The following is a 16565-nucleotide window of genomic DNA, read 5'->3' on the forward strand; positions in this document are numbered from 1 at the left end:
TTGATTTTTATATTCTTATTTTGGCTTAAGTGGGACTGCTTAGTCTTTCACTGAAGATGGTTGGTTTGGGGGTGAGCTGTCTTTACTACAGCCTCCAATGCATGCTGTCCTCATACATTGTTAAATTTTGTGCTTTCTTAAGCACATTGCTTGTTGGCACACTGTAAGTTTTTAGAAGTAGAGAACAAAAATGATTGGCCTCTTAACTGATAGCTTGCCCGTTCTTCCTTTCATGGTAGGTTGCGTACTGTACTCTGAAGTCAGTTTTCTAGTCCTCAGTGTCTGCCTGCCACTGGCAGCATAGTCAGGGACCTTAAGTGGAAGATGCTCTCATTTTTATTATTCCTCTTGGCATCCCACTGAAAGTGTTACACACTTCACCAGGCACACATGAAGAACTTTTTTCTCCCCCCCCCCCCCTTACCCACCCCGCAAAGTCTGCAGACTTGTTAATCTTGCCGAAAAGAAACCAGAAAAACTTTGATCTTTATCTTCCTCACTTTGGTAATTGTGGAGAGGGGAAAATGGTTCAGATCCCCTCTGGGTTTTATTTTTTCACATTTCCCCCATACAGACCATGTTACAAGTGCTTGTGGTATGCTCAGGCTTGTCTGTGAAGACCTATTTACCCAAGAGCCCCCCTGTTTTTGAGGGTTACTCTTTGTAGGTGTATGGAGTTTCAGTTCTTGAGTTAAACACACTTTTCTGTCAGGACTGACCTGTCGGAACAGAAGTCCCGTGTTTGTTCTAAACAGATGATTCTTCACAAAAAGACCTAGAAACTGGGGTGTTTGTTTGCTGTATTAGGTATGACTTTAAATGGAGTTTTCAGTCTTTTTCAACAAAGGCAAAATGCTGTAAGGATTTAGGATTGTAATGTAAGGAATTAGTGTTGAAAGACCAGGACTCAGAAATATAATCAGTAATAGAGATAATGAAATTTATGGAATATGAATTGATACTCTCCTCAAACCAGAGAAACTGTCCTTGATTCCAGAGATTAGCTTCAAGAAAGCTGTAGTAACTGAGCTTTATTTCTGAAATTTTAAAAATCACGCATTTACAGTGTACTGTGAGGTGCTTCTTAACTGTGAGGGAGCTTGATTTCACACAGCACATGGATGTTTACCTTCCTGTCTTACATACATTTCTAGCACATTTCCACCTTCCCCTTTTCAAGCATATTTTACTATCCATTGATACCTACCTTGAATTCATAAGTCTGCCATAAAGAAGTCATTTTGGTGTCTAGGTACATGTTTTCCTTAATTTTATTGGTGAGCCATTGATGTAGGCCTAAAAGGGCAATACTACTGTTTTCATATTTACAGTAATAGTTGTTGATCCGATGATATCAGCCTGTTGAAGGATATGGTCTCTTTCTGTTTAAACTGAGGTTTAGTGTTGAGTGATTCACTGAATCTCTTATTTTACTTAAATGGTAGAGAAGTTACTGTGAGTCCTCAGGATGAACATGCTGGAATAGGAAGAATTATAAAAACAGTTTGGAGTCTTAATTTAAAAACCACTGGAGGGCACGTGGGTGGCTCAGTTGGTTAAGCGTCTGACTCTGGGTTCTTGGTTTCATCTCAGGTCATGATCTCACAGATTATGGGATCAAGGCTAAGGTCAGGCTCCACAGCTGGCAGTGTGGAGCCTGCTTGGGATTCTCTCTCTCTCTCCCTCACTCTCTGCCTACCCCTCCCCTGCTCATGCTGTCTCTGTCTTTCTCAAAATAAATAAATGAACTTAAAAAAAAAAAAACACCAGAGTTGGGGTACTTGGGTGGCTCAGTTAAGTGTCTCACTCTTGGTTTTGGCTCAGGTCTTGATCTCACGGTTCGTGGGATCCAGCTCCCCTGTCAGCCCAGAGCCTGCTTGGGATTCTTTCCCTCCCTCTCTTCTCCAACCCTTCCCCCCCAAACAATAACCACCACCACTGGAGTTGATGAGAAGAATGGAACCGAGTCCCAGTATAAGGGAAAACGTGGTGTTCCTCAGTCTCCTCACTGTCACTCTGGCAGTGCTGCACATAGGTGTCTTGCAGTTGCTTTCATATACATGCCTACACACATAATACATATATACGTACATGTGGATTTTTTTATGATTTGGAGAGTAACAGACTCTGGAATTTGGATGGGTTCCTGCATCTAAGCCTTTCTGTGCCAGTGTCTAGTTGGGAGATTCTGCCAGTTTCATATGTGGAAGTGGTAGGTTAGTTATTGAGGATCTTTGATGCAGTGCTCCTTCTAGATTTAAGATTCTGTTAAATCTTTGAGGTTTTTTTTTTTTTTTTAATTTTTAGTTATAAAATACAAAAACCTAGAATTTGCCATATTAACCATTTAAGTGTGCGGTTAAGTGGTACTAAGTACATTCACGTTGTTGTGTAACCCTTAGCACCATCCCATCTATCTCCAGGACTGTTTTCATCTTACAAAACTGAAACTCTCCCTCATTCCCCTTTCTCCTGGCTCCTGGTAACTACCTTTCTGCTTTCTGTTCTTTGAATTTGATTACATAACCTCATGTAAGTGGAAATATACAATGTATGGCCTTTTGTGACTGGCTTATTTCACTTAAGAAAATGTCTTCAAGGTTCATCTGTGTTGTGGCATGTGTCAGATTTTCCGTCTTTCCCAAGGCTGAATAATATTTCATTGTATGTATAGACCACATTTCGATTATCCATTCATCTATTGATGGATCCTTAGATTGTTTCCACCTTTTGGCAGTTGTGCATAGTGGTGCTACGAATGTTGGAATGGAATGTTGCTGTGAATTTGTTTAAATATCTGCTTTGAATTGTTTTGGGTATATTCCTAGGAGTGGAATTGCTGGACCATGTGGTAGTTCTGTGTTTAACTTTCAAGCACTCATTCACTATACTGCTTTCTACAGTGGCTGCACAGTTTACATTCTCACCAGCGGTGCACAGGATTCTAATTTCTCCATATCCTCATCATCACTTGTTATTTTCTGGTTTATTTATGTTTTGATAATAGTCATCCTAATAGGTGTGAGCGAAATCTCATAGTTTTCTTTTATATTTCCTAATGACTGGTGATGTGGAACATTTTTTTTCAGATGCTCACCGGCCATTTGTATATCTTTGGAGAAGTGTGTATTCAGGTCCTTTGCCTATTTAAAAAAAAACTTTTTTTAGCGTTTTTTTTTTTTAATTTTTGAGACAGAGACAGAGCATGAGCAGGGGAGGGGCAGAGAGAGAGGGAGACACAGAATCGGAAGCAGGCTCCACTCTCTGAGCTGTCAGCACAGAGCCCGACGTGGGGCTCGAACTCACGGAGTGTGAGATCATCACCTGAGCTGAAGTCGGATGCCTAACCGACTGAGCCACCCAGGCGCCCCTCCTTTGCCTATTTTCTAATTGGATTGTTTGTTGTTTTTATGTTGTAGTTCTTTATTTTGGATATTAATCCTTTATCAGATAATAATGCTTTGCAAATTATTTTCTCTCATTTGTGGGTTGTCTTGTCACTCTGTTGATTGTGTCCTTTGATGTGCAGTTTTTAACTTTGTAGTCCAGTTGGTCTTTTTCTTTTGTGGCCTGTACTTTTGTTGTCTTAGCTAAGAAATCATGGCTTAATGCAGAGTCATGAAGCTTTTGCCCTTCTGTTTTCTTCTACGAGTTTTATAATTTTAGCCTGTATGTTTGTGTCTCTGATCCATTTTGAGCTTATTTTTGCATATAGTGTAAGGTAAGGACCCAATTTCATTCTTTTGCATGTGAATGTCTAGTTTTCCCAGCGCATTTGTTGAAAAACCTACTTACTCCGTTGAATGGTCTTGGTACGCTTGTCAAAAATCATTTGATCATCTCCGTTGACTTTGGTTTTATAGTGATGCTCTTTTTACAGTAATTTGGTATGTGTAATTTTTATTTGATGTTTCTGAACTTCGTTTAAAATATTGGAGTTAGGGGCACCTGGGTGGCTCAGTCAGTTGAGCATCTGACTCTCAATTTCAGCTCAGGATGGTCTCACAGTTGTGAGATCGAGCACCACAGCAGGCTCTGTGCTGGGCACGGAGCCTGCTTGGGATTCCCACACCCTGCCCTTCACTGGCTTGTGGGTGCGCTTGCTATCTCAAGATAAACAAATACTTAAAAAAAAAATAAGGGGCGCCTGGGTGGCTCAGTCGGTTAAGTGTTCAATTTTGGCTCAGGTCACGATCTTGGCAGTTGCGCGTTCAAGCAGAGCCTGGAGCTTGCTTCGGAATCTGTGTCTCCCTGACTCTGCTCCTACCCCTCTTGTGCTCTCTCACTCTCTCAAAAATATATAAACATTTTTTAAAAATTATAAAAAATAAAATATTGGAGTTGGAAAAAATATTGTAGTTGGAAGATGATAAATAATATGCATAGTTAGCCTTTAGGAGTATTCTGTAGAACTTTGGAGCTTTTTAATTTTAAAGTAGAAATAGTGAAGATTAAAATTTGTGAAGTTTTAAAATATCCTATTCTGAGGCATCTGACCCTCGATTTCAGCTTAAGTAATTATCCTAGGGTCATGGGATTGAGCCTTGTGTTGGGCTCTGTGCTTGGCCTGGAACTTGCTTAAGGTTCTCTCCCTCTCTCCCTGCCTCCCCCCCTCTTTCCCTCTCTCTCTTCCTCCCCCCCCCCCCGCACTGTCCCACTCCCTCCCTCCATCCCTCTCCCCCATTGGCGCTCTTTCTCTCTCTCTAAAATAAAACCAAAAGTAATAATAAAATATTCTATCTGTAAGACAACTGACTCTTAAACAAAATGGTGATGATGGTGAGAGGGTCTAATTCAGAAAAAGAAAGACTTTGAGACCTATCAGCCAATTTCAGTGCATGATCCTTAATTGGATCCTGGCCTATAAAATACATTTTGAGTATAATTGGGAAGTTTTTAGTATGGTCTAGGTATTAGAATGAAGCTAATTTTATTAGATGTGATAGTATCATAGTTATGTGAGAGAATATCTTTATTTTTACAGGTGAACTATTTAGAGGTGAGGTATCATACTGCAGTTTACATTGCTGAAATGGTTCAGCAAAAAATAGGAAACTTAGCATAATATTAGCAGTTGTTGAACGCAAGTGATGGGGATATGGTGTTCCTTGTATTTGTCTTTTTCTGTATGTCTGATCATTTTTAAGGTTTTTAAAAAACTCTTTGCACTAAACTTTACATTCAGTTAGTTACCAGTGTCTGCTAGATAGCTCTAGGTAACCTATGAGTACCTTAAACTCAGTACCCCAACTGAACTGTTATTTCCCAGTCTTCTGTTCCGTCTTGCACTTTCTTATAGGGTTGTTTTTCCCTACATCTTCACCTGGCATCTACCTCTGTCATGTATACCATGGTGGTAAAACAACTCTTCCATTTCCATATCTCCCAGTTATTGCCAAGGTCCTTGAGTTGGGATCCCTTGTATCCACTCGTAGAACTGAACTGTTGAACTGTATTTTCCTGTGTTCACTTGAGTATTCCATTTTATTTATTGTGAGTGTTGGCTTTTTGAAGGTGAAGAATACTGGTTCTTTTGATCCAGGTCTTGAATGTGGCGCCCAGAGTTATTTTAGAGCATCAACCAATTGAACGATAAATTCTTTGGGCATTTAAAAATGACACTTTGTATACTAGGTGATCACTGAACGGTGTTATACTTTATCTTTTAAAGGTGGGAAGAGGAACGCTACCCTGAAGGCATCAAGTGGAAATTCCTAGAACATAAAGGCCCTGTTTTTGCTCCACCATATGAGCCTCTTCCAGAGAATGTCAAGTTTTACTATGATGGTGAGTTATTCCAAGGTTGTCTAATTGTTGGCCAAGAAAAGAGCCTGCTTCTACTTACGAATAGAAAACGTGGAGGGATCTTGTGCTATATAATCCTTTTTGTTTATTTCATTTTGTTTTATTGTCATTGTGTGGTTTGGGGGAATGGTCATCAGGTGTTTACTTACCTCTTAAAGGCTCATTTGGTGATGAAGGAACTGCCTTGAGAAAAAGGGACTGTTAATGTTTTAATTACATGGTCCCCAAAAGTTCCCTCCACATAGCTTACAGCACTTGGTCCCCCAGTTAAATGTTTTTATCTGAACTTCATTTCTGAGAAGCCACTCTTTGCAAGATTTATTAGAAAAGCCTTACTTGAATGGTAGTATTTTACCTTAGCAATGTAATGCAAGCTGATAAGCTGCTCATCATGAGAAATAGTACTAGTATTCAGTTGAAGATTAGTCAGCCATCAGCCTCTAGGTAGGGCTGGTCGGTGTCAATCACTCTGTACATAGCACAACAATATGCCTTTACTATATGTGCAGTCAGATTTCATAGGCTGCTGTAAAGAACTGCCCTGCCTACGCGCTTCTCTCAGAACACTCAGAGTTGTCCATTAACTACCATTGGTGTTTCTGTCCTTGGGCTGAAGAATTGAAGAGTACCTTTGACATTCTTCCTCTTTGCAGTGTAGCACTGTGCAGATGGGAATGTTCAACTGATCTCCCTCATTCCAAGAGTTCTATCCATTAATGGGTAGAGCATTTTCCCCCAGACCCTTACATGCTTAAGATTTGCTAGGTGGATCTGGACTCATTTAATAGATGTGGAATAGTATTGGGTGGTTCTGAACCAAGGGGTCTGCTGACCAAACCTTGAGAAATACTGGGCAGGAAAACTGCCTAAGGGCATTAGTGGTGAACACACTCAGGAAAATTCTCGTACATCTCTTTGTCCGCCAGTAATGGCCTTAGGGCCACAGATATTTATAGATAAAGGTAGTAGTTTATACTGGGTCTTGCAAGTGGGGGACGTGTCAAGCTTGGCAAGCTGGAATTCATTTTTTATCCAGTGTGCCTGTGTTAGACACCAAGACCCAGCAGCAATGGACAATATTGACCACGCTCTGATTGCACAGTATTTGCAGTCTACCAGGACCCTATAGCCTGAATGACAATTACTTGCATCATATAAACATTCTGACTTGTGTCGACCAGAGCACACAGGACACAGTTCTATTAGCCCTCATAGTTGGTTACTTAAATATAACTCCAAAGCCAAACTCCAGTGAGGAAAAAGAGCCTAGAATCTTGGAAGAAGACAATCCTAAAAGGCCATGTATTTTGTAGCTCATGTCTGGACTTACCAAGAGCTTTAGAAAGCTCAACTAGTAAAGCCCCATTTTGAGGTTCAAAATGATTTGAAGGAAAGCTAGATTCTCTAGTCTCTGGGTTTCTCTTTTTCAAGATGGGAAGCCAAGGCCTGAACCAGTCATCACTGGTCACTGTGGTCCTTTCCTTCATTCTTGGCCAGTGCTCCATTATAGGAGCTCCAGCTGTATCATTTTCTCAGTTGGGTTTCTCACCGGTATTTCTTCCCTTTGATTACGTAAATTCGCATTGTCCAGTAAGTTAGGATGTTGTATTTGAATTATTGGTCCAAATTGATACTGTAAGTCCTGCCTGCTCTCTAGGGAAAAGAGGTCTCAGACTCCTTTGGAACTGCCAGGGAGGCAGGGCACCCGCTTGCTGAAGCAGTGATTTGTGTCTCTCTTGAGAACCTCCAGTTTTCAGCTCTGACTCAGCAGTTTCTTCTTCCTGGAGCTCAGGCTTTTCCACAAAGTGCTCCCATTGCCAGGAAACTTCTAGTCCTCTTCCCACCACTCTGCTGCTGGGGAGCTGTCATTTCCTCTTTTGACAGCTCATCTAAAATAGGAGGCATCAAAATTCCTTCCTCTGTTGGTACAGAATTCAGTAAAATTGCCCAAAGAGTCTCCATTTTTTTGTTTTTCAAATATTTATTGATACTGGTTTATGTCAAACAGACCTAAGAACAGTTTACATTCTTTTCTTGCCGTTTATTTTATTTCATTTATTTTATTTTTAGTGACTTGAATATAGTGACTTAAATTTATAGTGACTTAAATTTAGTGACTTAAATTTTCCTTTATATCAGAAACATTACAGGGTGCCTGCGTGGCTCAGTCGGTTAAGTATCTGACTTCAGCTCAGGGCGTGATCTCGTGGTTTGTGGGTTCGAGCCCCGCATCGGGCTCTGTGTTGACAGCTTGGAGCCTGGAGCCTGCTTTGGATTCTGTGTCTCCCTCCCTCTGTCTCTCTCTGCTCCTCCCCTGCTCATGCTTTGTCTCTCTCTCAAAAATAAATAAACATTAAAAAAGAAAAAGAAACATGTTACAGCTTTACTGGCAACTCTAGTTCAGACCTGAGTTGGGGAGAGCTGAAGAAGTGCCGGAAAGCCTTGAAAGCTAATAACCCTGTCGTCCCGAAAATGACTTCTTTCAAAGGCAGGAGGTTGGGGGGAGGGGGAGGAGATTTGAATGGGGAATGTGGTGCCACCTGTTGGCCTTTCGAGTTGCGGATTCCACACAAGTTCTGTCTACCCTGACGATTTCAGTTTTGTGCCATGATTCCCTATATCCCGCAATTAGGGATGATGATTTCCCAGCCATCATGAAATGAGTTATCTTCTGAGTTTTGAAATGAATGGATTTCTGGTTAAGATTTAGTTTTCTATAATGAAAGTGAAAATCCTTGGTGAATTTTAGTAGCTATGTAATAGCAAGACAGTGGGATGGTATTTAACCGCATTTTAGGTATAGTCAAATTATTATGCCGTGGATTAGTTCCAGATGGTGTTGTAAAGTTGGATGTTCAAGAAAAAATGGAAATTGTCCCTAAGAGTACGGTTAAAGATACTCTATTCTAAAAGTAGATTAAACTCCCAAGTACGTCCCCTTATTGCTTTATTATCTAATTAAGGTACACAAAGCCCGTAGGCCTCATTCAGATTTACGTTACAGTTAGCATTTTTCATTGTATAACATCAGGATTCCTTTAGAACAGCTTTTGCTAACGTGCATGCTACCAAGAATCCCAGTCATCCCTTGTGCTCTGGATGAGTCTGTTTCCCTGAAAGAGGCAACTTCATAATGCCTGTGTTCCAGAGCAATCATCTCAAACTCTAGTATGCACACGAGCCACCTGAGGGTCTCTTAAAATGCACTTGCTGAATCTATAGATCTGGGTTGGGGCTTGATTCTACATTTCTAACAGAACGCCCACGTGATGCTAATGCTGCTGATCTGTGAGCCACACTTTGAGTATCAGAGTTCTAGAGGAAGGTCTTACTTAGATTTTTCGTGTGGGATATCTGGGCTTGCCTGCTGTGGATATATATTATTTTATTCATATTCCACCCACCTAACTTTAAAGAAGAAAGATGCCTATTTCTTTTCCCCACAATTCCTTTCTTCCACTCCCTGCCCTATCCCTTCCTCCCCTTCTTGAACAGAGGCTGCTTAGCTTAGCAGTGGCAGGAGTCCCTCTGAGGATTTGATTTTTAAAAACCATTGAAGAGGTGTAAAGGACCCTGCTTGCTGAAAGGAAAAGGAAGAGTGGCTGGGCCTCCCCCAGCTCATCCCTGTCCTGAGCAGGCACCTGGGAACAGTTTACTGGCATAGTCTCCAGAGAATGACCCAGGTAAATATCTGCTAAAGAGAAGGAGAACTTCTACAACTAGATATAAATCAGTGTATTGTCTTTGTTGTTGTTGTTACCATGTGTCACCAGACCTTGTATACCTTGGGAAGGTAAACCATTAGTTAGAAGACTTCTCCAGAGCTCAGTATTTATACTCAAAACATGAATTATACACCTCAATTTTTGGAACCACTTTTTCCTCTAGGTAAAGTCATGAAGCTGAGCCCCAAAGCAGAAGAAGTAGCTACGTTCTTTGCAAAAATGCTCGACCATGAATATACTACTAAAGAAATATTTAGGAAAAATTTCTTTAAAGACTGGAGAAAGGTATTGTAGCTCATGTATTAATATCCTAGCACCTCGCAAAGATATTAATCAAATACTAAATAGTAAACTGTAACTTCACAAAAAATTCTGATGTAAAATTTGAGCTTTATGAATTTTATTGTATTTAAAGTTTTTCCTTTTTCCCTATTTGTTCATTATGTTACATAGATTTTCTATCCAACAAGAATATGTATATTTCTTTCCTCTCACTTTCATATGGCTGCAGGAGGGACTTTATCAGACCAAACAAAAAAAACCTCAATTCTGGTTGAGCAAAGGAAACTTTGTCTCTGCAAGACTGCCTGCCCCTCTGTCTCCTATTGCAAAGAGAGATGTTAATGTGATGTCCCATTCCCTTTTTATTCTTACTTCCTTGCTTTTGGTACTTTTTGCTCTTGAAATCACATGTCCTACATCTGTTGAGGTGATTTTAAACAATCTACTTACTCTCAATTTGAATAATGTGGACAGAGGCTGAGGTGAAGTTTACCTTCTGAATAGCCCTGAAAATAACATTTTAAGTGAGTAGAGTAGGGATGTTTCTAAGAGAGAATAAGTATGGAAATGTTTCTCTTATTGCTAAAGGAAATGATACGTATTCATGTTTCTCAACTATGGGATACACAGGCCTGTGGATATGGCAGGGTGTAAAGAGCTCAGATTACATAAGAGTTCCATGAGCTTTTTCAATGATAAATCATATAAAGTTTTTTTCTATTAAATATTTTATAATAGCACAAAGCAATAAAATTATGTTTTCTTTTTTTTCGAAACTCACAAATTTAGATTGGCTACCTCTCCAGACACCTTTGGCTGAAAAAAATGGTGCTTTGCTGTAATCACAAAGAAACCTAGGGTATTAAATAGTGTATTTACCTTCTTCTTCTGTCTCCCCCCCCCCCCTTTTTTGACTAGGAAATGACTAATGAAGAGAAGAATATTATCACCAACTTAAGCAAATGTGATTTTACCCAGATGAGCCAGTATTTCAAAGCCCAGTCAGAAGCTCGCAAACAGATGAGCAAGGAAGAGAAACTGGTACTATAGAATTTCTTTTTTTTTTTTTTTTTTTTAATGTTTATTTATTTTTGAGAGAGGCAGAGACAGAGTGCAAGCAGGGGAGGGACAGGGAGAGAGAGAGGGAGACACAGAATCCGAAGCAGGCTCCAGGTTCTGAGCTGTCAGCCCAGAGCCCGATGCGGGGCTTGAACTCAAAAACCACGAGATCATGACCTGAGCTGAAGTTGGATGCTTAACGTACTGAGCCACCCAGGCACCCCGGTACTATAGAATGTCTTAAACCTCTGGAGAATTTTGGAATAGTGATTAGTTCATCTAATTTTCTTCTTGGTTCCTACACAACTTTGACTTCAGTAATTTTACATGGCTCTGTACTGAAGATTTAGGATTCTTGGCCGAGTAAAGTTTAAATTTTCTTAAGGGCTTTACATACTGAATGTTGTGAATAATAGGCACTTTATTGAATGACTTAGTGTAAGAACCTGGTGCTCTTTTGATCCAAAACCAGTCAGTAATTCCAGTAATACAGTATTTAAGGACGGGCAGACCTGCACAGTGACTTCTGGATATTAGGGTTTTAAACAGATAATATTGTTCCCATACCTCCCTGTTCTTGATCTCCCTGGGATCTAGGCATGCTCATCCATCTCCATCTTCATTCCAGAACGATCTTTCTAGTATCCAGTGAGATGTCATTTTCTTCTAGGGTACCAGTAGGTAAACTATAGGCTGTCTGTTTTAATTAAAAAGTTTTATTGGAACACAGCCACAGCTAGCTGTTTAGATATCCTCTGTGGCTGCCTCTATGAGGCAGTAAGAGAGTTGAGTAGGTCCAGCAGAGACCGTGTAGCTCTCAAGACCAAAATATTTTCAGTCCAGAGAAAATTTGCCAAACCCTGATCTACAGAAATTCAGGCCAAAGTTTCTTTTTCTTTTATTCTCTTTCCTTTTCCTTTTCCTTTTCCTTTTCCTTTTCCTTTTCCTTTTCCTTTTCCTTTTCCTTTTCCTTTTCCTTTTCCTTTCCGTCTTTCTGTCTTTAATTGGAGGTCCAGATGTTAAGGACTGTAAGGAATTTTAAAGCCCTTTAATTTCTATATTTTAAAGGACGTGCATGCTTATACAGTTTAGACGACTGTATTTATATAACTCATTGTTTGATGGTACCTATTTGACCTTTAGTTTAAAATTTGAGTTACTGTAAGAATGATAAATGCACCAGACTTTTCAGTCCCATTTTAGTCTTCTCAGTATTCCCAGTTAGTGAAACTTGATTTATTATTTACTTCAGGGGTATTTTAAAACTTAAACCACTTTGGAGCTTTGTTTTTGCAAATAGTGACCCAAAGATAGGACAGTTTCAGAAGTATCACCTTGTCAGAGCCCTGGCCAAGGACACCTGCCAGCAAGTTCTGAATCTGTTTCTACCTACAAGGCAACAGGACTTAGTTAAGTTGAATTTCTAAGTATAATACGAAAGAGTCAGCAGAGGGTAAGGAGGCTCCAAATTCCACACCCACACTCCTTTTTTGGAGCAAGGATCACAAAGTAGACAATGTATGTACCCATATACCTAGGAAAGAATCTGTAACAGGTATGCTTGAGTTGAAAACCCATCTGAAGTACTGTACAACTAAAATGTGTCTGGAACCTATGAGAAAACATGGAGATGTTTTTTTATGAGGCCTGTCAGAGAGTCATACCCCTCTGCCATTTTGACACTACTCAACAAAATGACGTTAGTTTTTAAAGTTATATTTAGAAATACCTATGTAACATGTTCACACATAAATCCTTTAAGAGAATAGAATCAGTTTTGAATCTGTAATTAGAAGTCAAGCATAGATATTTTGGGGAATTTTTATTGTGTTTATGTTTGGAAACTGTTAGAAGTTATCCTTATTTGCATTTCTTTCCTTTTTTTTTTTTTTAATTTTTAAAAACGTTTTATTTATTCTCTACACTTATGGTGGGGTTCAAACTCATAACCAAGTTCAGGAGTCACATGCTATTCTGACTGAGCCAGCCAGGCACCCCTATTTGCATATTTCTTAGTGATTTTTAGACTTTTCTCTACCTTGACCTGTTCTCAAATAAGAGATAAAATAGTAGGAATAGGGAACAGCAATTTGAATCCCTTTTGAATACTTCTTTGCTCTGTTCCAGAAAATCAAAGAGGAGAATGAAAAATTACTGAAAGAATATGGCTTCTGTATTATGGATAACCACAGAGAGAGGATTGCCAACTTCAAGATAGAACCTCCTGGGCTTTTCCGTGGCCGTGGCAACCACCCCAAGATGGGCATGCTGAAGAGACGGATCATGCCTGAGGATATAATCATCAACTGTAGCAAGTGAGCACAGCTCATTGTTTGGGCCAGAAATAAAGTTGGGGGCTTCATTTGTTCTTGGGAATATTGTTGCTGGGAGTATTTCCTAGGTTGCATAAGTCTGTTTGGGAACAGCACAGTATTTCCATATATATAGATCTCCTAGTATTTTTCAGTTACTGACTGGTGATGAGGAAATTTGGAAATACATGCTCAGCAGATTTACCCACTTTAGGTCACAAAAGGTGAAACTGTCCCTCACTTCTCCTCAATTCACTACCCTCCTACTTTGTTATTTCCACAGAGATGCCAAGGTTCCTTCTCCTCCTACAGGACATAAATGGAAAGAGGTCCGACATGATAACAAGGTTACTTGGCTGGTCTCCTGGACAGAGAACATCCAAGGTTCCATTAAATATATCATGCTGAACCCCAGTTCACGAATCAAGGTAAGACGTAGCTAAGAGCTGCCCCAGTTAGTGGGGCTGATAATCTCTTGTTGAAATGTAGTGTTACTGGTCTCTAGAATCACTGTGACAAATTAAAAACTCTCCACAAAATCAAGTATTTTCATGCCTTCCTTAGGTGTATCTGTCTTCTGCGTCACATTATAATCTGATTCATTTATTCACAAATATTTACTGAAATCCCAGTATGTGCCTGGCATACCATATGTATGCATGGTGTTAGGAACTGTGTTGGTAAACAAAACAGATGCAGTCCCTACCTTCGTGTTGCTTACTATCCAGTGGTGGGGTTGTGATGAAAAATGCAGTAAATGTAAATTGGCTCCTGCTGCTTCCTTCCCCCCCTTTCTTGGCTCTGAAGAAGGAAGCAGAATTGCTCTGAATCCAGAAGTTGTAAAATCTAGAGTCTTAACATACTTCGGCTTCCTAAGGTTACACCTGGATAGGTTCCACCAGGACCAGGTGAGATTATGTATATGAAAGCACATCATAAACCATTGTATACCCCTGTGTTGTTATTTGTTAATACTATTATTGAAAGGGGAAAACTGTCTTGGAAGGACAGTCCGTTCTTGTTAGCCTGCTAGGCATACCCTGCTTGGGAGAACTTCCTCCCTCTGATGTACTGTGGAACTTTGCATAACAACCTAAAAGAGAGATGAGCTCTAAAAAGGCAGCCAAGAAATGAGTTCTTTGTAGACTATGACTGTTAACTTACAGAGGACTGGCACTAAAGACACTCTTAATTTTGGTTTATAGGTTATTGAACATGGTAAGACATGAAAGCCACACCTAAAAAGGCTATGTGTTTTGCCAGCGCTATAAACTGCACACTCTCTAGCTTATAGTTCTTTGTTCTTTTTTTTTTATTTAAAAAAAATTTTTTTTCAACGTTTTTTTATTTTTATTTTTGGGACAGAGAGAGACAGAGCATGAACGGGGGAGGGGCAGAGAAAGAGGGAGACACAGAATCGGAAACAGGCTCCAGGCTCTGAGCCATCAGCCCAGAGCCCGACGCGGGGCTCGAACTCACGGACCGCGGGATCGTGACCTGGCTGAAGTCGGACGCTCAACCGACTGTGCCACCCAGGCACCCCATAGTTCTTTGTTCTAATATGAAAAATCTCGGATACTTCCTGCCATTCAGTTGGAAAATGTCACTTTTCCTAGTTTAAGTATAGAATCAGAAAGAAAACCCTCACGAGCAGAAGTCAGGTGTTCTAAAGGGGCATGTTATTTTCTTCCGAAATAAAGGTAGATAAATGGTGGTTTTAGCTCTCAACTCCTAGGCTAGTGGGCAAATTGGGTAAGTATTCAACTGTATTAGAAGAAAGGTAAGCATTACGTGCTTTAGAGAAATGCAGCAGTTATTTCCCAGCACTTACGGATGAGGAACAACTTTATGAAGGAAATTAGGTTACTGTTGGTGTTAAAAGAGAGATATTCCAAACAGAATTATGTCATTATAGATGGAGAGTGAGAAGTGTTAAAAAGAAGTAACAAAAAGAATTAGCAAGTGGTGATTCTTGCACAACATTGTGAATGTGCTAAATTTTATGTGTATTTTACACATGGAAAAAAAATAAAAATTTGGGACACCTGGGTGGGGTCAGCTGGTTAAGCATCCAATCCAACTCTTGGTCTTAGCTCAGGTCTTGATCTCGGGTGGTTCGTGAGTTCAAGCCCCGTGTTGGGCTCTGCACTAGGCATGAAGCCTACTTAAAAAAAAAAAACAAAAAAACAAAATAATGATACCAGGTTACTGTTAAGTATTTTCACATAAGTTTATATTTGATTATCTTAACAACCATACCACATGTACTAATGCCACTGTCTTATAGCGAAATAAATTTAGTCTCTTGGAGGCCAAAAAACTTGCTCATGATCCAGTAGTTAGTTACTCACTCTGACTTAAATCCTTAGCCTCCTGATTGCCTGCGTGTGATAATCCTACTGCCAAATTGTGGCCAGCCTTAAGTGCCATGCTAAAGAGACTGGTCTGTGCTCTGCATCTGGTGAGGACCCATTGAAGGACTTTGAACAGAGGCGTGTCTGGAACATAGACCCGCTTCAACAAGATTCCGAGGCTTTACACACAGTCACACCAGTAAACACGAGCTCTTGTAAATGATGCAAAGGGAAAGTACAGGGTACCATATAAGAATGTATCAGGGCATTCGATTTGACCGGGGTGGAGGGAAGGCCTTTCTGAGGAAGTGACATTTAAGATAAGACTTACAAGATGAATAGGATTTATCCATGGAAAGGATAAGGGAATGGATGTTCCAGATAAGGAAAATTGCCTTTTGAAATCCCTGAGGTGAGAAAGAGTTTGGTGGTCTTGAGGACTGAGAGAAGGTCATTGTACTGAGAGAAGTACAGTGAGCAGGAAGGGGGCAGGAAGAGGAGGCTACAGGGGGATGCAGGCCAGATTTTCAGGCTGTTTCGTAAAATTGTTTATATTCTCCTAAATCCAGTAGGAAGCTATTGGGTTTTAACAAGAGGAACAATACCAGATTCGTATTTTAGAAACTTGTGACATAACTGATCATTCTGAGCACTAACCTCTGTGAAGATTGGATTATATGCATACCAGAAGTACGAATATTGATCAGATACTGTTGTATTCTAGGCAATGGATAGTGGTGGCCTGGACAAAATGATGCCAGTGTGGGTGGAGAGAGGTGAACAGATTCCAGATAAATGTATACTGCGTTCTCTTAATATCCAGGATTCAAGTTAATTATAGGAGAGCCTTCACCGGTTGAGATCTCCATTGTTGATAGGCCAGGTGGAGACCCTCCAGAGCTGAGAGCCACCAATTTATTCCTGACAGTATCCAGATAACCCCCATATACTGTAGGGATTTGTGCAAGTTTCTGAATGATGGTTATGGTAATGAACCTAGAAGTCACCCACAGGTAGGCCTGCCTAGA

General features: G+C 40.1%; 1 protein-coding gene across 1 annotated transcript in view; it reads left to right on the top strand.

Annotated features, from left to right (window-relative positions):
• The window catches only part of TOP1 (DNA topoisomerase I), a 96989-nt gene that overhangs the window by 58530 nt on the left and 21894 nt on the right, over nucleotides 1–16565 (top strand). The window contains exons 11-15 of the mRNA XM_086702812.1: nucleotides 5672–5787; nucleotides 9694–9815; nucleotides 10731–10853; nucleotides 12999–13186; nucleotides 13467–13611. Of these exons, the coding sequence (XP_086558938.1) occupies nucleotides 5672–5787; nucleotides 9694–9815; nucleotides 10731–10853; nucleotides 12999–13186; nucleotides 13467–13611 (694 nt within the window). The remainder of the gene's footprint in view (nucleotides 1–5671; nucleotides 5788–9693; nucleotides 9816–10730; nucleotides 10854–12998; nucleotides 13187–13466; nucleotides 13612–16565) is intronic.

The sequence above is a fragment of the Puma concolor genome, chromosome A3 (assembly GCF_028749965.1).
Source record: "Puma concolor isolate L17-30 chromosome A3, mPumCon1.1.hap2, whole genome shotgun sequence".
In the NCBI taxonomy this organism is placed as follows: Eukaryota; Metazoa; Chordata; class Mammalia; order Carnivora; family Felidae; genus Puma; species Puma concolor.